The following is a 27,202-nucleotide window of genomic DNA, read 5'->3' as shown; positions in this document are numbered from 1 at the left end:
TGAATAATCATTGTGGGGTTGCCAACTCGAAATCTGATTGGTTAAAAGCAACAGTCTAGTTTAATGCAGCAGAGCCCGCAAGAACTGATTGTGAAGGCTTTGAGGCAGATCTGATCTGGCAACAAATAATGGCTGAAATGTGATTGGTTAAATGCTTCAATATGAAAACACACATCTGGAAGCAGTGCAGCCAGGGGGAAAAGCAATGAAAGGAAGCTAACAGACCATTTGGAATAATAAGTATTGATGGACAAAATATAATATGATTCAGATATTTCTTAGGCCAGCAGAGAAGGCCTTGAAGGCCCTGACGGCCCGCCACTGATATATATATATATATATATATATACTTCAGAGAAATGCTTATTTATTTATATATTTATTCATGTATTTATTTATTAACTTACTTATTACCTATCTATTTATGTCTAAAATGCCTTTCCTATTCCTGCATCCTCACCCTCTTGCTACTGTGACAACGAAATTTCCCAAATACGGGATGAATAAAGTTATCCAATCCAATCCAATCCAAGCATAATAGCAAATATTTATTCTTATGACGGACCGGCACTAGGTGGCTCGGACCGATGGTTGGGGACCACTTATGTGCCATACAAATATATATTTTTTTCATCTTCTGAGCCATTTTGTCCGCACAAGGATCAGAAGAAAATAAGACAATTACACACAGAAAGGTCACCCCAACACACACGCACGCATGCACGCACACTCACACTTAACAAAGGGCAACATCCACAAAGAGTCCTGAATGCTAAACCCCTCAGCGGCACATTGAAAGTCTTCAAGCTTAAAAAGTGAACAGGCTAGGTAAACAGCTAAAATATAACGATGAATTTTTTTTTTTTAATGGATCACAAAGATTTGGCTCCCTCTGAAGATCTGCAAATGTCGTCTCTATTTCAATTTTCTTTTCTTTATCCTACATATATAATTCAATGATAGGCGCAGTCCCGCAGTTATGGTCTGCAAAAAAGTCCCTAGTCCCTATATAAGGGTCATTTTTTACTGCATGAAACCAATAGGTAGAAATTGATATAGAGGGCTTCAAAACTTCCAATTATTTTAAATTTCTATTCTATTTTCAAAAGGTTGAGATTGGCTATATGTTTGGACCATGGAGGGCAGTAGAGTGGAGGAAAGTGGGTGTCGGTGCATTATTGGAGAGAAGGAATTGCGTCTAAGACTTGGTCGCTTAAGGATAAAACAGAAAGAAAGAAGAAAAACGTAAACTGGATTTTACTTTGTTCCTGGAACGTTTGTTCCCTTTGGAAATTAACATCTTGTAATTCGGAAGATTTTCAGATCTTCTAATTTATTTATTTTATTTTTTAAGCCAAAGTTGCATTGGTTTTGGCACCAAATGAAAAGATTTCTCCACGCTTCTACAATTGAAATAGCAGACCCTTCAGTATTAATTTAGACTCTGTGAATAATTTACATGTTGTTTTTGTGTTTTTTTGCATTGTATTTATATTTACACGTTATATTAGCATGTGGTCTTGCATAACTGACTTCTTCACTTATGAAACCACTAAGTCAGTGGTTGTTAAGAGTTGGACAATTGGCGTTATCAACCGAGCCGTCCAACTTCTGATCTTCTCTTACTTCATTGGGTAAGTCATAATCTATTACAAAGAATAAATGAAAAAATATTCCAAAAACAAAACTAAATTTAAATTATTAAAAGTCTAATGACAATTAAGCTTTTTATTGTTCTTACTTTGTATGATGAATATAAGGCAATGTTCCCAGTGCAGAGCATGTTACGAATTTTATTTTATTTTATTTTTTTAATCAGAAGGTGGCCTCGAAGTTATGGGATTGAGGGTTCGATCACAGGTCCGGAGCTTCTTGTGTGGAGTTTGCATGTTATCCCGAGGATTGCATAGTTTTTCTCCCTGTACTCCGGTTCCTCCCACAACCAAAATCATGTATGGTAGGCTGGTTGAACACTGAATTTCCCCGAATTATGAGTGTGGGTCTGAATGATTGTCTGTCTCAATTTGCCCTACAATAGGGTGGGCACCAATTCAGAGTGTCCCCTGCCTCGTTCCCATAGTTGGCTATGATCAGCTTCAGCACACGCCGTGACCTTTGTGAGGATAAGCGGTACGGAAAATGAATGAAACTTAATCAGAATAATTCTTGACCAACTATGTTCGAATTTAGCTTCTGGTATTCTCAGACTGTTCTAGCTTAAATGGCAATAATTTGATATATGCAACCTCATGACACACATTCTCTTAAAAGAAAATTGGAAAGTGACATAAAAACTACATGCATTGCCACATAATTTGAGCAATAATTTGATAATAGAAAAATTAAAATACATTTTTTTTAAATTTAATAATTTGAGACTGTCAGGTTCGCCATTAGATTTCCATAAAAACATGCATACTGTGATCCTTAACCACTTCGCGGCTTCAGTACAAAGCGTTTTTAGTAATAAGTTTAAAAAAACAAAGTTCTGAAAAATGTCAAAATTCACGCTTAAACTTGCAAGTGGAAGGCACTTCCCTGTCTTCCTCTTGCCACTAAGAAAATTGTGAAAGACAGAGGACTGTCACTCAATTCAGCATCGAAAAAAAAAATGCGGAAAGCGGGCGGTGGCCGTCATTTTTATCCGAAAATAGAGTTTCCTAAGCGACCGGGAAACTCTGTGTGGGTGGATTTTTATCAGAAATGCGAGCCCCATGCGACCTTACAGAAGACAGCGTGGCACTTATTTGCAAAGCATTATTTAATAGCAAGACCAAGCACATACTTCATTGCAGGCAAATGTATAATAAAAGGAAATAAGAAAAAACCTGACACTGACCCTGTATTGTTACCAAGGGGTCACCAGGCACCAGGCCACAGGAGGAACAATTCTCATGAATAATATGTTAGCAGAAGAACAGGCAAAATGACAAGCAACACCAACTGATTAAAACACAGGTTTTTCAGACTCAGTTTCAAAACAAAACTAAAATATCCCTGCCTATTTGGAGTTCAGCAGTTACGACGTTACTGATTCACAGATTTTTATAAGAAATATAACTTATATACATTTGTCTGAGCCGAATGCTTGATCGCCCATTTTGGAAATATTCACCCACAAAACTATGGTTAGAGTAAAGACATTCTAGGGCAGGGATGGGCAAAACGGTCCCCGAGGGCCGCTGTGGGTGCAGGTTTTTGTTCCAACCGATATAGCACAGACAGTTTAACCAATGAGATTTCTGCAGAAAACAAGAAGCACCTGACTGCAATCCATTGATTGCACTTGTAGGACACCAGATTGGTGAAAAGGTGCCCTCTCAATGGGTTGGAATGAAAACCCGCACACACTGCGGCCATTTGTGGAATAGTTTTCCCACCCCTGACTGCAATTCATTGATTGCGCTTGTAGGACACCAGATTGGTGAAAAGGTGCCCTCTCAATGGGTTGGAATGAAAACCCGCACACACTGCGCCCCTTTGTGGAATAGTTTTTCCATCCCTGTTCTAGAGGGAATGTTTTCTCTGAGGGACAGCCCAGATGGATTGTTTAGTTTTCCTAGCGTCATGACTATCATAGCTCATTCGTTCCACACACTGTCTTAGACTTCCGTTGCTGCTCACTCCAAAGTACATGTGTTACAGGTGCATGCAGGTTCATTGTATGCGTTGTAAGCCGTGGATTCTCGATTCCATTAGGAGAGTTGCTCGCCTGTGCTTTTGGCCTAGCAGGTATTGACTACTTGTGTAATCCCATAATGCCTTGCGCCTTGGATGGTAAATAATAGCGTGTCATATCCTGTATAATGTCCCAGTATCTTAAAACTCCTGAAGATCTTAAAATAAGTCTCAAATATAACACAATTGAAACTTAAACGGATATGTACTTCATTATCCATTGATCATGTAAAGTCAGTGGGAGGAAAAAACATTGTAAGTATCATGTGTAGTGCCTTGACCATATCAACACCTCGGCTATCTCATCAGGTAGAAGCTACAGCTAACAGATGACCATTGGTGTAAGACCATCAAAAGTTCAGAGACAGGCAGAAAATTCAGAGTTATGTCTCCTTAGTGATTGATGAAAATGTAAAGAAGTTTTTGTCGGCAAGGAGTGCAAAAATACAAATCATTATCACGCTTGGGAACACAAACAACAAATTCATTATGTGAGGTAGCCTCAAGTTTATTTTTACACATCTGTGTGGGTTATTATAATGGATTTGCTTTCAGACTAGCACTTAAAAGACAATGCTTTCGCTGTAAGAGGGAGCTGTAATCTTTAGTTTTTGATAGATCAGGATGACTGCAAAGTGACATAAATTGTTCGGGATGGAAGTGCAATCAAGCCACTAATCTTCAACTGCACATGCGCAATGAGTAATACATTTATCCTTGGTCAACATTAAATAACGTAATTTATGTTAAAGCAATGAGCTAAATGTATTTCACTGCTTTGTTTATTAGCTTGAGATAAGACTAGTCATGCCAGATCATTGATATTTATGCTGTGATGTTGTTGCTGAGGAAAAGCATCACGTACCCTCAAATTTAACGTGCACTAACCTGCACTTGACCCTTGCCACTTTGTCTGGCTTAAAAGATTAATACAGTTATACCTCTACTTACGAATGTCACTAGCTACGTAATTTTCAGGTTACGAAAGCTTTTTATATGAGAATGAGTGCCTTGAGTTACGAAAAAGATCCAAGTTACGAAATCCCCCAAAAAGTAAAGGCATTTCCTCATCCGTTATTTTATTTTGAAAATATTGTCACGGATGCATTGATTCACACTTTAGAACCTCGCTTCACTCTACTGGGCTCTCAGTGGCTGTCTCACAACAACCACTATCCATGTTTCAAGATTCTCTCTTATTTACTTTTGACCGCTGTTTGTCGTCACGGAGTTCCGACTGCGTTTTCTTTGTAGAGTTTTTCCAAGTGTAGATAAAGCAGCTGCTTCTATTTTTATCATCATGACAAGAAAATTACCAGTGCGAATGAAAAGAAGCGGTCAGCGAGGAGGACAAATACGAGTTGGTCGAGGGGCATAAAAAACTCTAGACTACAGTTAATGGAACACTCGGCAAGAAGGCAGATGAGGAGGAAGCTGTAAGCATTCCAGCAGCAAAAATAAAATACATTCTGGAGAAATTTCACGTACTTTCTGTCTTCGTAGAAAAAACACATCCAGAGAAAGTGTTCAAGAGTCGTGCAATCGCCTACTTCGACGGGAGAGTCCAGACATCCTGCGGATTAAACTAATTTCAGCCACTTGTATCCGGGATCTCGTTCTTTTGGTCACGACCCACAACTCATGACTATAGATGACTATAAATAGAGAGCATCACCTTTTGGGTCAGCTCCTTCTTCACCACGACAGACCGATACAGAGTCTGCATCACTGCAGATGCTGCACCGACCCCACAATACTTAAACTCCTACACCTGGAGAAGGACCTGATCCATGACCCGGAGAGGGCATGCCACCTTTTTCCGACTGTGGACCATGGTCTCAGATTTGGAGGTGCTGATTCTCATCCCGACCGCTTCACACTCTGCTGCGAATCCTTCCAGCGAGAGTTGGAGATCACGGCCTGATGAAGCCAACAGAACCACATCTGTAAAAAGCAGGGATGCAATACTGAGGCCACCAAGCCTGACCCCTCAACGCCACGGCTGCTTCTAGATATTCTGTCCATAAAAGTGAATCGGTGACATAGGGAAGCCCTGGCAGAGTGCAACCCCCACCGGAAACGGATCCGACTTACTGCCGGCTACGCGGACCAGACTCTGACACCGTTCATAAAGCGACCTGACTCCGCGTAACAGGAGTTTCCGGAGTACCCCCACAAGACTCCCTGGGGGACATGGTTGAACGGCTTCTTCAAGTCCACAAAGCACATGTACACTGGTTGGGCGAATCCCCCAATGCCCCCCCCCCCCCCAAGGACCCTGCTGAGGGTATAGAGTTGATCAACTGTTCCACGGCCAAGACGAAAACCACACTGCTCCTCCTGCATCCGAGATTCGACCTCCCTGTGGGCCCTCCTCTCCAGTACCCGGAATAGACCTTCCCGGGGAAGCAGAGGAGTGTTATTCCCCTATAATTGTAACACACCCTCCAGTCCCCCTTTTTATAAAGGGGAACCACCACCCCGGTTTGCCAATCCAGCAACACTGTCCCCGATGTCCACCCGATGTTGCAAAGACGTGTCAACAAAGACAGCCCCTAACAAGCCTTTAGAAACTGAGGGGCTTTTTGACCACCTCCGTGACTTCAACCCCAGAGATTAGAGAATCCGCCCCAGAGTCCCCCCGGCTCTGCTTCCTCATGGGAAGATTGCATATTTCGACATACAAAGGTAAAGACGTAGATTTTGAAAATTCCTACTGTTTCCAGAGCAGTCTATTCCTGGAGTATCTTTTGTTTTACACAGATCAAATTGGAAAGTAGTTACCGGTCTTTCAGGATTATATGTCAATATCAATGTATTGTGTGGTCTATCACATATGGTTGGATTTAGATTGTATTCAATTTCCTCAGCGAATTGTATGTCATGTAATGCCCTTTTAGATCTTTTGGTAAATCGATTGGCTGCATGTATTTCATTTTCAGAAGCATCCTTGGCTGTGAGGATTGTGTTAGTTGTAGCGACCACTGCTTGTGCATTTTCATCGGGAGGGAGAAGTATGGTGTGACTGGCACTGTGACTGGCACTCCCACCGTAATTCTGCAAAACACAGAGTTAACACAAAAAAGCAGGAAAGAAAAAATGCAAGTGACAGAAAAAGTGTGACGCCACAAGAAACAACATTCTTTGGGTCAACGTTAATCACCAGGCTTATCAGTCTCTCTGGTCTCGGCTGCCAGTCGGCATTGAGACTTGTGGTACCAAATGTTACCTTTTCCTTCGAGTTGGTATGTATGAGCAGTACGTGCAGTTACCACAAATGGACCAATCCAGCGGGGTTCAGACCACTTGCGTTTGATCACTCTCAGGTACACCCTCTCAGGTGAGTCCTCCTCAGCACAGGCTTGTGTGAAACTAGAGAGAACAGCTTTCCATTGATCATAATAACTTTTTTGAGAAAGTGAAGCAAGTGTGTTGAAGGACTGGGAAATGGAAGTCCCCTATGAATTTCAAATGGATTTAGTTTGTGTGTGGAATTAATTGAAGTACGAATTGTCATCAAAACAATTGGAAGAGCTCTTACCCAATTTTATTTTGTCTGAGCACAACATTTAGCCAATTTCTGTTTAATTGTAACATTCATGCGTTCGACCAAACCTTGCGACTGAGGATGGTACACAGAACCAAAACGATGTGTTAATCCCATTGCGTGCATCCCAAGTGTGTTCCATTATCAGATCAAACAACAACAGGAAAGCCGTGGTTGTATTTATGAGTGCTTTTATTACTGAGACCGAATCCTCCCTTGCTGTTGGGAAGGCCTCTGGCCACCCTGAGAATTCGTCAACCATGACCAAGAGATAGCGCTTTCATTCCACCTTATCAACCATGTCGGCAAAATCAATCACAATTTGTTGACCAGGCGCAGACGCGGGCGGGAACGCTCCCTGTTGCGTTTGCATACCAGGCGCAGGATTAAGGGTAGAGCAGTGAGGACACTGTCTCACCCATTCAAATATGGCATCTTTCCCACCTTGTACCCACCAATGAGTTTTTATATTCAACCACGTTTGATTCTGACCCACATGTCCTAGCGTGTGATAAATCAGAATTACATCAAACAGATTTTGTGATAGTACAGGTAGGCCATCTTTATGCCAAACTCCCAGCAAGCCTTTTTCTGCCCCTGCTTTTTCTCCCAGGATCCAATTTCATCAGTAGGGCAATCAGCATGCTTATCAGCAATTTCAGTAACCCTTAAGTAAGGGGAGTCTGGCAAATATTTTATTTGTATAGCAGTGAGCGAATAGCCTGCAGCTGTTTTAGCCACTTAATGAGCAAATTCATTTCCTATTGCCTCAAAGTTAGTCAAATTCGAATGTCCAATGCATTTAATAATTGCAGTAGATCTGGGTTCGCTGTCAGCCATCCATTAGATGCCCAATCATGAAGTTCAAGCAAAATTGCATTAACAACATAGGCCATATCAGAATAGATGTTTACATATTTATCCTTTGCATAATCAAGTGCTTCTGAGACCGCAATTATTTCTGCCCTCTCCGCAGACTGTTTTCCAACTAACCGTCCTGATTTAACAATGTTCCATATACGTATTATTACCATTCTCACTTTTAATCACTGCCCAACCCATCTCCGGAGGGAGTGTGACAACAACATCCGTCTGTGAACAAAGAAATAGACATCTCATTTGGAGATGCGGAAATTCCTGTTCTAAGCATTCTGTCTTGTATAACCTTTTCCTCACACCAATGCAAACCTTCCTGGATAGCATCTGCCATGTTAACCATTTGAGGAATAAATTGTATGTGAGGTTGTTGTAACGTCTGTAGGACCTTATTTCTCCTGCGGTTGGAAAAAGTGAACAGTTGTGAATTGACAAAAGCTTAAAAATTGGTGTGTTCCATTTACTGTTTGTTTTTCTCAGCACACCTGCATTTTCCAATTCCTTCAATGTTGCTTGTAATTTGTCAACAAGGTCAGCTTTGAATGGATATTGATTGATGGAACCTCCGTTTTCACACAATTCAACAATTCATGAAACCAACATCATTTGGACCGGCTGACCAGACATGATTTGGAACTTTTTTCAACATTTCCTCATTTCCCTCTGCATCTTCCAATTCTCCACCATGATGTCTGGTGTTCCCATGTAACTTTATCATTGGTGTCACATTTGATTCTGTACATGTTTTTCTCAGGTGAAAATTCTACTCAAGGTAATTGTGTTTGTTGCCAGTCAGAGAGAGTCAATGCTTCCTTTACCATAGGGCCCAGTTCCTTAGCAGCATGTTCTGCATGCAATGCTAGCAAAATGTGTGGGCCTTTAATTCAGTCAGTAAATCAACATTTGCTCCCACCCCCTGTTTGCCTATGTAGATATATCTACAGGACAAAATGCAACTATGTCCACCCAACTCTTCAAAGAACAGTTGCTGGTAGTTGAGGTCACAAAACCTGTCGTAAAACAGGGTACAATGAGGGGGGTCAGGATGTGAGCGGAACGGGCCCAGAACTTTGACCCAGCCTCTCCACTTGGCGAAGGTGTGAAGAATGCTTGTTTCATCAGCAAGAGTAGTGTCAATTATTCCCCAGTAGATGACAGCCATCGGCTTAACTGGAGAAAGTTCCATTTCGACAAAAGATTATTTGCTTTTTTGTCCATTTGCAAACATTTTCAATCCATCAGAGAAGGTTATTTGTCATCCTTCAGGCGTGCACAAAACAGAGATGTTACAGTTCGACAGGATGTCTCTGCCCAACAAGTGCAGGACAAGTCTTTTGCATGAGAAACTAATGCTTAAATGTCTCTAATCCAAGCTGCGCGGTCACAGGAGCTGAAAAAGCGACTGAGACGGTTGGCCAGTTATTCCCACCACGGTAATGGCCTTTTTTCGAGGTGTTGGTAGTGGCGACGTGCAGGTAGAATATGTTGCACCAGTGTCCACTAAAAACCGGTCTTTCACCATTGACCAACATTTCAACAAATGGTTCTGATGTGGACAACACCTCTTCCGTGGGGCCACTCTAGTGGTATAGTCCAGGCACTTGTTGCCCCCATTGTCATTCTGTGGAACAGGTCCACATGGGGTACGCTCCTGATATGGGAGTGCTTGATTTTGCTGTAACTGTCCTGAAGTATTAGGGCCGTAAGCCCTGCGGCAGTTGTTGGCATAATGCATTCCATTGCAACTTGGAGGATTGACACAGTCGTAACTGATAAGTCCATATTGGCGACACTTTAGTCACGTAGTCCTTTCCTGGTCTCGGGTTGCATACTTTTGGGTTTGTGTCTCTCTGCCACGTCTACCTCCTCTCCCTCTGACCCTCTGATTTTGGAATGTAAAATTAGCATTTGCTTTGGGGGTGGGTGTTAAAGGTTGAACAACCTGAGCCATTTGAGTTTTAATATCCTTTTTAGCATCCTTGTTTTCTCTCCGCGTGGCTCCCAATTGAAGTGTGAGAAGTTTAATTTCCATTTCCTGCACTTCTGTATTCTCTGTAGCAATTTTAGCAAGATGTCGTCTCATAAAATGCAACACCAATTCCTTCCAATGTTCCCATTCAGCAGTACAACTACCAGGCTGATCTTCTATCTTGGTCTTAACCTCTTTTGGCAGCGCGGTCATTATTGCAGCTCTAAAGTTCAAAGCGGATGCAGTTGTGCGCATTGGTCGTTCTCCAGTGTGGTTGACAAATGTTTTTTCGCATTGCCAAAACCAAGAAGTGGGGCTTTGTTTTCCATCCCATTCAAAAGACAAGGATTTATATGCAGTTTGGGACAGAGGAAAATGTTTCATTAGTGACTTTAACATCCTGTCCCAAACAATTCCTGTGAATGGTTGAGAAGAATCTAATTTTTCATCCACTCCTCTGAAAGCAGCCTCTTCTATTTCTGTCTGTCTCCAAGGAGGTAAATTTAGAATTGCCCTGATGTCCCCTATGGACAATTCTGAGCCAGCAGTCAATTGTTTGAGTTGTGCATACCAAATCAACGCTCCTTCCTCGATAGAGGGGAGTTTGCCAATCAAAATTTGAACTTCCCCTAATTTATAGGGTTTATATTGGTATTTGTCATCATTTCCAAGGATTAGTGGAAAGCTGTCTTTATTTTTGTTTGACTGCACTACTCAAAGTCCAATTTTGCTAATTTGTTTTCTATGTCCACATGCTTAAGCATTTTTTTGTTTGAGGTTGTTAATTGTGAGCATGAATTTTCTATTTCCAAACTGTTTAATATCCCTAACAATTTGACCTTATGTCCAGTTTCTATATTAGTGATCACTCCATTCCATTCATCTACTTTTATATCCGATTTTGTAACATCTACAATGTCTCTAGCTCTGTGCACAATCGTGCTCGATGATGGCACTACCGGAGAAACCTCATTTATGGTTCTCGGCGTCAACGCAGGAGCCTCTCTCCTGTTTATTATTGGAGCTGAAGTGTTGCAAACTTCATCTACTGTTATCAGCGAATTCACACTCGAATTGTCTCCATTAATTTCTCTCATGGTTGTAGATCCTTTTACATCCATTGTCAATGATTGTAAAATTGAATTAATTGGTGGAATGGTTGGGACAACTGGCAATATGGCCGTGCCGTATGGTGGCGGCTTTCCCTGCTGAGGTGCTTTGGGGCGGATCTGTGAGGCAGAAGCCAAAAGGTTGTTTAACATAAGTGCCTTGTGTCAATTTTTGCACCTTTCTCTTGTATGAAAAAAAAATCCGCAGTGAGGGCTTTTCCTTATTTTTTCCTCAATTTTTTGTTACTTTGATTTTTAAATCCTGCAGATTATTTTTCATTGTTTCCTCTTTGTTTAAACAATCATCTTCCTTCTTTTTAAACCAGTTTCTTATCTCCCCACTGACTCTTGTGTCTTTCTTTGTTTTCAACAACTCTCTGTCTTGCGTGAAAAATGAGGAGTGTTATGTACTCTGCTTTGCTCCATCCCTCTCCTCCAAGCTTGTCACTCATTTTGGACAATCTACTTATTTGATTCTAACAGTATAATTCACTTATTCCCTCACCCTATACAATTTCCAATGTCTTATTTATTAATAAGATACAATATTGTTAGTAACAGGTTATGAAATGGTGTGTCTTCCTAGTAAAGTGAATGCCGTGTGGCAAATGAGGAGTGTGGGAAAGAACCTATACTGCGCCTTCCCTCTGGGAGTTTTGTACCTCACACTCTTATCATTCTTTTAATTCACTTCGGATAGAGTCACAACATTCTTCTCGGTTATGTCTAATCCTGAGAAGTTCTTGCATGCACAGACAAACAAACACAAATGTTAGTAGAATGTAATTTATTTATTTATCGATTCAATATGAAATTTTTACATGGTTTTAAAAGCGCACACAGCTGCTTTTTGTTCGCTATCCACACAGGAAGGCGACTATTTCGAGGATCCCACAGCTCCCCTTATTTCGATAAAAGTGTACGGGCTCTTATCGGCACTTATTCACATAGAAAGAGCGACTTGACTTAAAAAAAGCATATACGTATTTTCACGACTATTCGGCGCATCATATTTTTAGCCGCAGTGTCAATAACGAGTGCTATTTCTGTATTTTACACACACAAAGGACGCACCGTTTTTTTAGACACATATATTATATATTATATATGGATGAACATCGAAACGCAATAGCGCTGGCTACCGGAAGCAGCCTATTTCCGGGTTCCGGTGCGCAGTGACTGCTGGGATATATAGTTCTTGCACGCTACACCCACACGCTAAAAACACGTTTTTAAAAAGGCAACGGAAGCAAAACTGAGTTCGGTTGTACTTTATTTAGACATTTTACAACTTACTCACGTCATCATCACCCACAAATCCATCAAAGTCCTAATTTTCTGTGTCCGAATTAAACAATTGCCCAAACGAGTCTTCCAAAAAGCCGGGTCCCCTCTCTTCGTTCTCAGAGTCACCATCATTTCCATGTGGCTCCTTAAAAATGATGCCGGCTTTGGCAAAAGCTCGAACAACCGTGCAAGCAGACCCGTTCGCCCAGGCGGCCACAATCTATTCGCAAATCATAGCATAAGAAGCCCGGCGCTGCCTGCCACTTTTCGTGAAGCTGTGTTCACCAGCGATCATCCACTGCTCCCACGCTGCTCGTAACTTTGATTTGAAAGCCCGGTTGATGCCGATGTCCAGCGGTTATAGTTCTTTGGTCAAGCCTCCGGGAATGACGGCAAGATCCGGGTTCATTTTCATGACTTGGTTTTTCACCATTGATGTGAGATGAGCACGCATGGAGTCGCAAATCAAAATTGACGGCGAGCCGTGAAAAAATCCATCCAGTCGCTTGACATACGCCTCACGTAGCCATTCTCTCATTTTCTCCTCGTCCATCCAGCCCTTTGGATTCGCCTTCACGATGACGCCGGCTGGAAACTTTTCTTTCGGCAGCGTCTTTCGCTTAAAAATCACCATTGGTGGTAGCTTCTGCCCATTAGCATGACAAGCGAGAACGACAGTAAAAGCCGACTTCTCGTTCCGCCGTTGTACGTATCGTCACCGTGCTGGTCCCCTTCTTCTCGACAGTGTGGTTCATCGGGATGTCGAAAGTCAGCGGTACCTCGTCCATGTTCGTTATGTGGTTTGGCTGTATAAGTTTGTCGGCAATCATCTTGGTGCAGTAGGTGCGGAAAACGGCTAGCTTGTCAATGTAGTCCGCCGGAAGTTGCTGCGCCACGGTTGTCCTCACTTTAATCGCCAGATAGTGCCGTTTCATAAAACGAAAGCACCACGACGGTCCGCCTTGGAAATGTTCAATTTTAAATTCTTCCGCGAGCGCTTTTGCCCTCAGTCGAATGGTGACTGTGGAGACGTTTCTCCCAGCTGCTCTTAGACCAAGAATCCACCGCTCCAGTTGATCTTCCAAGCCGGGCCACCTTGTTCCCACGGAAACTCAGCTTCCTCTTATTGACTTGGCGAAGCTCCTTCTCCTGCTTTCTCCATTTGCGAACCATAGATTCGTTTATGTTGAATTCCCTCGCCGCTGCTCTGTTCCCATGCTCCACTGCATAATCGATGGTTTGAAGCATGAACTGTGCTTCGTAAGCGTGCCTCTTTGTAGAATTATTCATTCTTCGTTCGTTATTCGTTTTGCAATTGAGCACATGCATAGTGCACATGCCCACACTAGTATATATAGGAACCTTGTAGGGGCGTGGCTTTAGCGTCTTCTCCCACAGACCCCCTCCCAAGCCTTTCCCCACCAACCTTCTTCCGCCTTCTCTCTATATAAGAAGCGTCTCGGCAGGTAGTGCTCAGTCAGGCTCCGGAGCTCGGCGCTCGGAGCTCGGAGCTCACACAGGGCGCTCTGCATTATAAGGCGCCCTGTCTATTTTGGAGAAAATTTTAGACTTTTATGTGTGCCTTATAGTTGTGACAATACGGTAGCTTTTCCGGATCACACAGTCCGCAACTTTCAATGCAGTCCACACAGAACGCGTCTTTCCTTACAAACTCAACAACTTTAACAAAGATAGACAAAAATACAACTCCCGTGTATAAAAATCTTGGATTATTCCCACAGACCTTTCGAAAATTTGGATGTTTGTGTAAATTGTGCAGAATGTAAAATCTACTTACCTTTCTGGCGTGCGAAGAGTCTGCTGAGAAAATCTTCATTGCCTTCCAGACTTTCAGAACAAATCACGTCGGTTTCACCAATTTGTTAGTGTTCTTTTCTTTGCTCTGAAAGACCTTTTGGACAGAACGCAGACAAGACATGGATCAGCTTCAGTGGTCACTTTTCAATGGTTTATTTGGGAAAATGCACCCTCGTGTTATCAGACTCCAATATTTAAATTCTTTCAGTGGGCGTTAACCTATTTGTTGAGGTACAAGATTCTCAAGATATAACACCTTTCTTTGAACTAAAGCAGGGGTCTCAAACTCGCGGCCCGCAGGCCAACTGCGGCCCTCGGGACGATAATTTGCGGGCCCCGTCTTAATATGAAAGATTAATGTTTGTGCGGCCCGCAAGATTGATATAAATGACACTTGTTGTGTTCGGAGCTGAATTAACCAATTACGGTGAGGTATACGGCTCTGGAAGGAGTGAGATCGGCCGGGCTGTCCAGTGCCTCGCTCACTCCCTCATTCATTCCTCCAATCAGCTGGGCGAAGGAGAAGCCGTGAAGCCGATCACTCCGCTCGGCGCGCACACTCCTCCGCTGCTCTCAGCATAGAACTGAATGAGGCGCTATGATCCGTGATCCAGCCTGTGTCAGTGTAGCCATCTCCGCGAGTGAAACGGAGAAACGGAGAGCGAAAGTGTGCCTGCGCCACAAACCCGCGCGACTGAAAGTGAAAGATCAACCCGAGACTCATTCCAAGTGGAAACACGTATTACACTGTAATAATTACAGAGCCCCATAGATGTCTCTTTCAAAGCCTGCCGTGAAGAGAAAGGTCGGTGATGAGCACAGACCGTTTCAAGAAAAGTGGGGAGTGCAATATTTTTTTGGCAGCCCGACGTGTCTCATTTGCACTGAAAAAGTTGCGGTGCACAAGGAATACAATTTGAAACGTCATTATACTACGAGACATGCTGAGGAGTACGAAAAATACCAGGGAGATGAGAGAGCCAACCAGGTTGCCAGTCTTAAAACATGTCTTCTGAGGCAACAGGATTTCTTCAAGAAGGCTACCAAAGACAGTAATGCAGCAGTCGAAGCTAGCTACGCCGTTTGTGAGTTGATTGCTAAAGCAGGAAAGCCATTCACAGGAGGTGAATGTATCAAAAAGTGCATATTACAGGCTGCACATTTTATCTGTCCAGAAAAGAAAAGTCGTTCAAACACATCGGCCTTTCTGCCAACACCGTGGCATAGCGCATTTCTGGCCTGTCAAGTGACATTTATGATCAACTGTGTGAGAAAGCACAATGTTTCAGTGTATATTCAGTGGCTCTTGATGAGACCACAGACATCACAGACACTGCCCAGCTCGCAATATATGTTCGTGGTGTTGATGACAATTTTAAAGTAATGGAGGAGTTGCTCACAGTAATTCCAATGCATGGCCAGACCACCGCTAAGGAAATATTTCACCAGCTGTGTGATGCCATTAAGAATGCCGGTTTGCCATGGAAGAGCTTTGTTGGAATAACAACCGATGGAGCCCCATCAATGACAGGGAGGAAGAATGGACTGGTAGCACTTGTTCAAAAAAAATGGGAGGGTGTGGAGGAGGCCATAGCTCTGCACTGCATTATACATCAGCAGGCCCTTTGCAGCAGATGCCTGAAGTTTGACAATGTGATGTCTGTCGTTGTGAAATGCATCAACCAAATCAGATCCAGGGGCTTAAAGGACAGAAGGTTCCGTGCTTTTTTTAGAGGAAATTGAGTCAGAATATGGGGATGTGCTCTACTTCACTGAGGTATGTTGGCTCAGCAGGGGAAACGTGTTGAAGAGATTTTTTGAGTTGAGAGCAGAAGTAAAAGACTTCATGGAGATAGACGGGGTTGCTGTTCCTGTGCTAAGTGATCCCAAATGGCTCATGGACTTGGCTTTTCTTGTTGATATCACACATGAGCTTAATGTACTGAACAAGAAGCTACAAGGCCAGGGCCAACTTGTCAGTGCTGCCTATGACAACGTGAGAGCATTCTGCACTAAACTTGTGTTATGGAAAGCCCAGCTCTCTCAGACAAACCTTTCCCATTTCCCAGCATGCAAGGCTCTCGTGGATGCAGGCACACCATTCAGTGGTGAGAAGTATGTTGAGGCCATTTCGAAGCTACAGGAGGAATTTGATCACAGATTTGCAGACTTCAAGACACACAAAGCCACATTTCAAATTTTTGCGGACCCCTTCTCCTTTGATGTGCAAGATGCCCCTCCTGAGCTTCAAATGGAGCTCATTGACCTGCAGTGCAACTCTGCACTCAAAGCCAAGTTCAGGGAGGTGAGTGGAGAAGCAGACAAGCTTGGGCAATTTTTGAGAGAGTTGACCCCCAGCTTCCCTGAACTTTCCCGAATGTTCAAGCGGACCATGTGCCTTTTTGGGAGCACATACTTGTGTGTCTTCTCCACCTTGAACTTCAATAAGTCCAAGTACAGGTCCAGACTTACTGATGAGCATCTTCAAGCTCTACTGAGGGTCTCCACTGCTTCCTCCCTCAAGCCAAATGTGACTCAGCTATGTGAGAAGCGCTGCCAGGTCTCTAGCAGCAAGAAGTAGGCAAGAGAAGCCGTGTTCAGAATATTTAATGTTCAATGTTCCATTCAAGTTCAGAAAGTTAAAGGTTAAAGAGCTGTTAACAGACATTTGAAACGGAATAAAAATAATTCCTTTTCTCTACTTAGCCAGTCAGTGTATATCTACTGTATGTATGCTCATTATTTTTATTATATTTTTGTATTACTGATTGATTTATTTTTTATCAATCTTTAAGTTAATTTATTTAATTCATTATTTTTTGTTAAAAAATAAAGATATTTGATAACGTTGGAATGTTTTATCAGCGCTTTTCTTGTGGAAATCCTGATGCGGCCCAGTCTCACCCAGACTCGGCCTCTAGCGGCCCCCAGGTAAATTGAGTTTGAGACCCCTGAACTAAAGGAACAGGATGTCTAGACCGGCCAGGAATGATCAAATTAGTAAAAGATTCACAATTGCAGAACACAGCTAAATTGATTATACACCAAACACCCAGAGCTACCTGCTGTTTTTCACACATTGTTGTGAAGATTCTGCCTAGACACAATGATCAAATTAGTGGCTATCACTTTAGTCTATAAGCATAAAACATCCTATATTCTGGCGGGAGAATATGTTATGAATATGACACAAACCTTTAAGTTAATTTTTAAAGCAAATAATTCCTAACAGTTTCCTGCTCTGGCATCCTCGGTTCTGTCCTCGCTTCACACCCGAGGCAGTCATGACAGAATACTCCCACCAAACAACGAACCCAGTGATCATATTTTGCACAGTATTTCACGGAATTGGTCCAGGGTGTATAAAAGTTTTTGAACTGTGAGTCATGCTCATGAAGTGCATTCTGTTGGTTGTACTTGTACAATCAATGAAAAATAATGAAATACTGAACATTGAAAAATGGGAATACAAAATGTGTTGCATTAATATTTTTGTTCAGTATGTGAAATATTTCATAAGATCTATACTCTTTTTAATAAAAAAAAATAAATTTATACAATTGAGACTGAAGAAGTCCTTGCTTTACCAGCCACTTGTGACCTTTGCGGTTTCCTTGCTGCATTCTTACGTATGTATTTCAGGTGGGTGTTTGTTTATGAAAAGGCTTACCAATTGAGGGACACAGCAATTGAATCTTCAGTGATGACAAAGGTAAAAGGTTTTGGAGTCTACAATGACAAAGTGATGGATGTTGCCGACTATGTCGCACCAACACAGGTATGAAAAATTCACATCAAATGGCAAACATTAGTGATGTGCTTTTGTACTTGTTTAGGGAGCTTCTGTTTTCTGCATCATCACCAAAATGATAACAACAGAAAACCAAGTTCAAGGATACTGTCCAGAGGTCAGTCCTTGTCAATACCTGGATAAGTGATTCATAACCTGGGTTTGATGGAACCCTATGGGTTCGGTGGAGCCTCTGCTGCGGAGGTTCAAGACACACTGACTGATCATGTGTATACACGATGATATGTCCCGCTTGCCAATCACTGGCTGAAGATGATCACGTGACATTGTTTGGCCAATCAGTAATCGAGAAATTAGTGCGCTCAGAAATGTTCCAAAATGTGAATGTCATCATAGCACATTGCTTAATATAAAGTAATACCTTGACATACGAGTGCCCCGGCATACGAAGAATTTGAGATACGGGTAAAATTCTGAGCAAATATTTACCTTGAGATACGAGACTAATTTTGAGATACGAGCATTTAAGCCTGCCAGGTGGCCAGGCCGCGAGAGGCTGCTTATGATTTCAGTGCACTGTGTTATATTTGCGTTAGTCAGTGCAGAATTAAGAGAAACAAAATGGAGCCAAAGCAAGCCCAATGAAGAGTAGTGCGAAGAAAAGGCGTATGATGACAATCGATATTAAGCACGAAATAATCGAAAAACATAAGTCTACATGTGACTGAGCTGGCTCGCCAATACGTATGGAGGAGCAGGAAGTTTGCCTCAAAATCCGCGGTGGAATACATTAACCTCTTTGCCTTGGTTATTGCACAAGAAGGTTTAAATTTAGTGTAACGTTAGATTAAAACTTTTTTTTAAGCGTGTGTATAGGAATCTAAGTTCATTTAAGTTAAATTTAAAGTGTAAAGTGTTACGTTACGATCGCATCCGTCAAGCCTCTCTTTCTCTCTCTCTCCCAGCCACGAACTCAACTATTGAATTGTTTTATAGGTAACGCCCGCTCGCAGGGGGCCCGCATTGAAATCCACTAGTTCAAGGAAAAAATAGTTCACCTTCAAACTAAAAGTACAATTAAGAGCACACCTTAACACCCCATTTGCTCTTACTTTGTTGCCCAAACACATTAACATTATACATCTGGTCATCGCATCTTCTTCCGCTTATCCGAAGTTGGGTCGCGAGGGCAGCAGCTTCAGCAGGGAAGCCCAGACTTCCCTCTCCCCAGCCACTTCATCCAGCTCTTCGGGGAGTATCCCAAGGCGTTCCCGGGCCAGCCGGGAGACATACTCTCCACAGTGTGTCTGAGGTTGGCTCCGTGGCCTCCTCCCAGTGGGACGTGCCCAGAACACGGCGTCCAGGGGGCATCCTGATCAGATGCCCGAGCCAACTAATCTGGCTCCTCTCGATCTGGAGGAGCAGCAGCTTTATTCCGAGCCCCTCCTGGATGACCGAGCTTCTCAACTTATCTCTAAGGGAGAGTTCGGACATCCTGCGGAGGAAACTCATTTCAGCCGCTTGTATTCGGGATCTTGTTCTTTCGGTCACAACCCACAGCTCGTGACCATAGATGAGGGTGGGAACGTAGATCGACCGGTAAATAGAGAACCTCGCCTTTTGGCTCAGCTCCTTCTTCACCACGACGGATCGGTGCAGACGCTGCACCAATCCTCCTGTCGATCTCCTACTCGATTCTTCCCTCACTCGTGAACAAGACCCCAAGATACTTAAACTCTTCCACCTGGGGAAGGACCTGACCCCTGACCCGGAGAGGGCATGCCACCTTTTTCAGACTGAGGACCATGGTCTCAGATTTGGAGGTGCTGATTCTCATCCTGACCGTATCACACTCTGTTGCAAATCGTTCCGGCGAGAGTTGGAGATCACGGCCTGATGAAGCCAACAGAACCACATCTGCAAAAAGCAGGGATGCAATACTGAGGCCACCAAACCGGACCTCTTCAATGCCACGGTTGCGCCTAGGTATTCTGTCCACAAAAGTGATGAACAGAATCGGTGACATAGGGCAGCCCTGGCGGAGTCAAACCACCACTGGAAAGGAATCCGACTTACTGCCGGCTACGTGGACTAGACTCTGACACCGTACGAGTCGTACGGTGTTTGTAAGGTTTTTGGGGGGTTTGTAAGGGGAATCATAATCATTTATAAGGGCAGTTATCGGCAGAGGTTGACAGGTATGGGATTGGATCCGGAATAAAGTTATCCAATCCAATTTACAGTCACTTTCAGAAATTAATTGCCAGGCCAATTTTCTTACATGCATATCAAATCACTTTGGATACATATAAAAGTGTTAACAAAAGGCCTGTCTGTGACAACTCCCCAAACAAGGAGACGACTTCTGGATCATCCCCTGCCTGTTTCGACAGTCAGGAACAAAGCCACCATTCCTCCCTCTGGGTATCCACACTGTCATAAATGAATTGGCTTTATAAAAGTGTTAACAAAAGAAAAATGAACCCAAAGTCATTTCTGGTAAAGTTAGTTTTGAATATAAGTGGGTGTGTTTAGTTTACCTATTTTGACCACTAGAGTGTAGTAGTGAGTAGACTGTGTTTCAAGATACGCGTGGGGTGTGTAACAAATACAAGACTTGAATAATAAAAGAAAGAGATATATGATTACTGTGAATAATGTCAATTGGGCTATAGGTTGGTGAGAATATACTTTGAATAGATGACATGATTTACCCCCTTTATCTCTTTTTCTCCCTCTCTGAGTGGTGACTGCCATCCAGCAATTTGCCGCGTTGTCTCCAAACTTTCTTTTATCCGAATAATACTTTTTTAACAAGCACAAGTCTAAACATTCCGCAACCGACAAAATAAACCTCGACACTTCGATATGATCCTCTTAATCACTTTTCTCAAAGTAATCACCATCTTTTTCATTTTCTTTCTGACCTTACCACTTTCTTTATTTCCAACTGCTGCTGTGCTATACTCAGCTCTACTCCGACCATTTGCCCCAAGTTTTCTCATTCATTTTATACATTGTACTTATTCATTCCACCAGTATAATTCACCTATATTTTCCCTCAACCTCCACACTTGCCATATTCTTAGTTTACTTATAATCAATAAATCTTTACACGATTTCCGAAAGCCCACACAGATGCTTTGTTCACTGACCACACAGGAACAGACTTTAACAGGGGAACACACAGTACCCCCCCACGGATCACACAGAAATGTGACTTTATTTCGATAAAAGTGTACAGGTTTCTACCGGCGCAATTCACACGGAAAACAGGTATGTATTGGTGGGTGGGTTTCAGTTAAAAATGAATTTCCAAATAAGGATTTTTCTATGGCCAACTAGTCAGTTAATTAACTTGATTTAGCACTTAGGCCTTGAGAATATTGGCAGGATCTTTCATGTCAGAGTTTAAAAATATATCATACCTGCCTGGACAGTCAGGACCTAACAGAAAAGGAATAATGCGTCTCAAGATAAGTGTGGAAAGTGTAGGACAAATAAGCAACTATGTGAACACCTTTAAGACTTAAGTGATAATATAAACGGAATACATGATTAGTGTGAGTAATGTCAAAAGTGTTATAGGCTGAAAAAGATATATTTTGAATACATGACAAACCCCCCTCTTAACACAGGAATCTGTGTAACGAAATTAAGGGGAAATCAAATACAGCAAAAATAAAACATCAAAACCTTCACTATGGTTAAAAAAACATCCTCAATTTTGACTTACACGAGAAAGAAAAAAAACATACAATCTACTTGATTATGGTACCAAAAAACTAGAAAGAAAATATAAAAATCAAATCCACTTCAATTAGATTTTGCATAGATGAAGTTCTTGATATTCTTGTTTCTTCTACGGTCCATGATAATGGTGTCTCATACGCAAGGATCCGTCAGTTCAAAGCAAGTAAGAGTCCAGCATGCAATAAAAGCCTACATTCAAAAGCAACAATAATCAAAAGCTATTATAAAATGCAGGCACCTGTGCAGGATATAGTTCAAAAACAAAAATACATCTGGTGATTTTTTTTACTCAAATGATAAGCAAAATTAGCCATAAGTCACAGACATTAGAACACAGTCATCATGGCGCCGTTCAAAGCGGCAGCCAGTTGCAGTAGCTCCCTAAACCCTCACTCGTATTCTGTGTTTTTACAGCTTTTTTATCCTTTATTTTTACATTTTATTGTCTCTTAAGATTCTACTTGTTACTTTACTTTATATTTTATACTCCATACTTTAATGTTTCACAACTTTACTTTCAAGACTCTACTTCAAGACTGAAGTTGTGCGAGAGGCAGTCTATGATCTATTAGTTTAGTTTATCTTTGCAAATTCTGGACATTACATTTTTGACCCATTCAGCCATGCCTCCGCTGTTTTACACAAAGGATCAACTTTTTTTCCGTAACTATCACTTATTTAGGTCTTTTGCCGAGTAAACGCAGCTTATGGAGAAGCACCACCAATTTCGTCATACGCCGTTTCTGGGTGTGATGACAAGTAGGCTTTTTGTTGTTGAGGATGACGACAGGGCCTATGTCCGATTATTATTATTATTATTATTATTATTATTATTAACTGTTAGCGCTACGCAACACCTGGATGCCCCTGGACCTCCCTGCGGAGTTAAACAGGAAGAGAAGAGGATGCAGAGCTGGACGAAAATGTCAGGAGAAAAAGCGACGCTTCAGACCCAGCATTCCATCTATTATTATGGGGAACATAAGATCTCTCCCCAATAAGATGGAAGAGCTAACAGCGCTTACCAAACTACAACGACAATATCGGAAAATCTGCATTATGTGCTTCACGGAGACCTGGCTGAATGAACTAATACCAGACTCTCTCGTCTCCTTGGATGGCTTTCAGCTGGTGAAGGCGGACAGAAATGCTAAGGAGATCGGTAGGAAGAAAGGTGGGGGACTAGCTGTTTTTATTAATAGTAGATGGTGCGGCCCGGGCATATTACTGTGAAGGAGCAGCTTTGCACTCGAGATATCGAGCTAGTAGCTGTTAGCATCAGGCCATTTTACATCCCCCGGGAGTTCTCGCACATTATCGTAATAACTGCATATATGCCTTCTTCCGCCGATGCGGCAGTCGCTCGCGAGCTGCTTCACGGTACTGTGTCCTGGCTGCAGACGTAACACCCCCAGTCTCTCCTTCTTATCTCTGGTGATTTTAACCATGCTCCCTTGGATTCTACTCTCCCCACCTTCACTCAGTATGTGAAGTGCCACACCAGGGAACAAAAAACTCTGGACCTGCTGTATGCCAACACAAAGGAGGCATACAGTTCAGTCCCCCTGTCCCCACTGGGCTGCTCAGACCACAACCTGGTCCATCTCAGTACCCTCCAACAAGGTCTGTTGTTTCTCCAATAATAAGCCGTGGGTCACCAGGGATCTAAGGGCCCTCCTGAACAAGAAGAAGAGGTTAAAGTCTGGGGAGAAAGAGAGTCTGAAAATGGTCCAGAAGGAGCTGAAGAGAGAGATAAGGAAGGGAAAGACCATCTACAGGAGGAAGCTAGAGAACCAATTCCAGAGAGGCAACACCAAAGAGGTCTGGAGGAGCAGGGTGAGAATGATGTTTTTTGACCTCTCCAGTGTGTTCAACACCATTCAGCCAGTCCTACTGAGAGGGAAACTGGAAGAGGCTGGAGTAAGGAACCACCTAGCCGCATGGATCATAGACTTCCTCACTGACAGACCACAATATGTGAGACTCCAGGACTGTACGTCTGATGTGGTAGCTTGCAGCACGGGGGCCCCACAAGGCACAGTGCTCTCTCCACTCCTCTTCTCCCTCTACACTTCGGACTTCAAACATAATACAGACACCTGCCACCTCCAGAAGTTCTCTGACGACACCGCTATTGTTGGACGAGTGACGGACGGGAACGACCTGGAGTACAGGGGAGTCATCACAGCCTTTGTTGACTGGTGTAGGCAAAACCACCTCTACATCAACACCAGTAAGACAAAGGAAATGGTTATCGATTTTCGGAGGAATCCTCAACAGACCACTCAGGTGAACATCCAGGGTACAGACATTGAAATCGTGGAGAATTTTAAGTACCTGGGTGTTCACCTCAACAACAAACTAGACTGGTCCACAAACATAGATGCCCTGTATAAAAGGGGCCAGAGCCGCCTCTACCTACTGAGGAGACTACGTCCTTTGGAGTGTGCAGGGCACTGCTGGGGACTTTTTTACGACACTGTGGTGGCATCTACAGTGTTTTATGCAGTGTTCTGTTGGGGATGCGGGAGCATGGAGAGGGAGAGGAACAGGCTGAATAAGCTGGTCAGGAGGGCCAGCTCTGTTCTGGGCTGTCCTTTGGACTCTGAGGAGGAAGTGGGAGAGTGGAGTGTACTGACCAGGAGATGTCAGCAATAGACTGTGGCACCCTCATTGCAGGAAGGAGCGCTTCCGCAGATCCTTCCTCCCATCAGCTGTCAGGCTCTTTAACAAAAAATGGCTGAGTGTTAAGACCTACCGTATGAATGTATGTATGTATGTACGTATGTATGTACATATGTATGTACGTACGTATGTATGTACGTATGTACGTACGTATGTATGTACGTATGTATGTACGTACGTATGTACGTACGTATGTATGTACGTACGTACGTATGTACGTACGTATGTACGTATGTACGTACGTACGTATGTACGTACGTATGTACGTACGTACGTATGTACGTATGTACGTACGTACGTATGTATGTACGTACGTACGTACGTATGTACGTACGTACGTACGTATGTATGTACGTACGTACGTACATACATACATACGTACGTACATGCGTACGTACATACATACGTACATACATACATATATATATATATATATATATATATATATTATATATATATATATATATATATATATATATATATATATATATATATATATATATATATATATATATATAATTATACTGAGCTGGGATTTGTATCAATGAAGAAACAGTTGGCAGCCACCAGTCTCATGGCTTTCCAGGACCGTGAAGCGGTTGATATGCTTCTGGCGGAGTAGGGGCGTGTGTTCAATGTTTGGAGATCAGTGTTGCACCTTTATTCTCAACGACACGTCACCCAATGGGACCCTAACCAGAGCCTTTGAAGGCCTGAAGACCCTGAACCAGAAATGAAGAGGCATTCTGGAGTGGAACTGTCCGCCTGGGCAGACTGGTGCGATAAGACCTTCGGCAAGTATAAAGAATTGACCTTCTCTGTGGTAATCTCAGTGGCTGTTTTGCTACTACTTTGACATTATGTCGGTGTTGTCTTATGTGCTTCATGGAGACCTGGCTGAATGAATTAACATCGGAGTCTCGTCTCCCTGGATGGTTTTCAGATGGTGAGGGCGGACAGAAAAGCTGAGGAGTGCGGTAGGAGGAAAGGTGGGGGACTAGCTGTTTTTATTAATAGCAGATGTTGTATTCGGGGGCATATTAGGGTGAAGGAGCAACTTTGCACTCAAGATATCAAGCTAGTAGCTGTTAGCATCAGGCCGTTTTACATCCCCGGGAGTTCTTGTACGTTTTCACGCTAACTGTGTATACACCCCCTTCCGTCGCTCGCGAGCTCCTTCACGCTACTGTGTCGCGGCTGCAGACGTCACGCCCCAAGTCTCTCCTTATCTCCGGTGATATTAACCATGCTTCCTTGGCTTCTACTCTCCCCACCTTCACTCAGTATGTGAAGTGCCATACCAGGGACTACAAAACTCTGGACCTGCTGTATGCCAAAACAAAGGAGGCATAACGCTCAGTCCCCCTCCCCCCCACTGTGCCGCTCAGACCACAACCTGGTCCGTCTGATCCCCACCTACATCCCTATGGTGAGGAAACAACCTCCAACCACAAGGATCATACAAAGATGGACTAAGGAGCATGGTACTCAGGGACTGTTTTGAGATCACTGACTGGGAGGTGCTGTGCAATTCACATGGAGAGGACATTGGCAGCTTGACCCACTGCATCACAGATTACATAAACTTCTGTGTTGAGAACACTGTAACCTCCAAGAAGTTCCGTTGTTTCTCCAACAATAAGCTGTGGGTCACCCCGGGATCTAAGGGCCCTCCTAAACAAAAAGAAGAGGGCTATTGTGTCTGGGGAGAAAGAGAGTCTGAAAATGGTCCAGAAGGAGCTGAGAAGAGAGATAAGGAAGGGAAAGGCCATCTACAAGATAACTATAGCCTTAAAAACATAACAGGCTGTCTCTGGTCAGAGAGAGAGAAAAAAGACATACATACCATATTTATTCGCATATAAGCCGCATTTGTCGGACAAAAATTGATGACTGAATCGAGGATACTGTTTTTATGCGCATAAAAAGACGACATGCACAAAACTGGAAGGTGACAAGGACGAAACGCCATGACACCAGAACGCCATAATTCAAGACAATGTGGCCGATACGGTTATTTATTTCAAAATAGAGAAAAGATAAACAGATATTTTGATGTCTATGAATGAAATTCAAGAACAAAAAATCTTGCATAAAATGTGAAAAACCTCACTTGTGCCTGTCACTGCTCACTCAGGGCGTCACCATCTTACATAGGGCGCCGCCATCTTACCTAAGGCACCACCGTCTTACCTAGTTAAATGTGCTCTGACTGGCCAATGCGAGTAGCCTTGATATATGTGTTCGTAGCTTTTACCATGTCAGCATATCCCAATAGTTGTTAAGGCTGATCGAAGGTCTTGCAATCGATCGTTAAAATATCAGCCTTAATAGCTGCGTAAAGTGTATCCCATACTATTACTGCACCCAGAGACTTGGTGAACGCTATACCGCTACGGACACACTTCCTGATTGTGCTTACGTTACTTCCTTTTTGAATTTGTCTACGTGCAGGCGACACCCTTTCGGAACACAAAGGAACTTATTGTACATTTGTGATTATAATGTAAAAACATGATAATAACAGTTTGATTGAAATTGTTCTACGCTTATTTTTTTACATTTTATATCGATTTTGTGTGAATCGCATTCACTCTGGAAATCCTCTGGAAATGGGACAAGGGTACTCCTGAAGCAGGGTCGACGGAGGTTGGCAGCTCTGCTGTTATGCATGAAACAATAGTAATTATTAGAAAATAAGTCGAGTACCTATGTCTAAAAAATCATGA

General features: G+C 42.8%; 1 protein-coding gene across 6 annotated transcripts in view; it reads left to right on the top strand.

Moving 5' to 3' along the window:
- The first annotated feature begins 1,167 nt into the window (after positions 1-1,167).
- The window catches only part of LOC144076970 (P2X purinoceptor 3-like), an 88,498-nt gene continuing 62,463 nt past the window's right edge, over positions 1,168-27,202 (top strand). For 3 of the 6 annotated variants that reach the window (XM_077604381.1, XM_077604378.1, XM_077604383.1), the window contains exons 1-3: positions 1,168-1,634; positions 17,927-18,062; positions 18,121-18,192. In XM_077604381.1, the coding sequence (XP_077460507.1) occupies positions 1,513-1,634; positions 17,927-18,062; positions 18,121-18,192 (330 nt within the window). In that variant the 5' untranslated portion in view covers positions 1,168-1,512. Of the gene's footprint in view, positions 1,635-5,993; positions 6,367-17,926; positions 18,063-18,120; positions 18,193-27,202 lie in introns of those variants that run through there. The other 3 variants (XM_077604379.1, XM_077604384.1, XM_077604382.1) reach the window with 3 other exon arrangements.

Source organism: Stigmatopora argus, chromosome 7 (assembly GCF_051989625.1).
Source record: "Stigmatopora argus isolate UIUO_Sarg chromosome 7, RoL_Sarg_1.0, whole genome shotgun sequence".
Taxonomy (NCBI): Eukaryota; Metazoa; Chordata; class Actinopteri; order Syngnathiformes; family Syngnathidae; genus Stigmatopora; species Stigmatopora argus.
The sequence above is the reverse complement of the archived record's forward strand: the minus strand, read 5'-3'. Positions and strand labels throughout refer to the sequence as shown.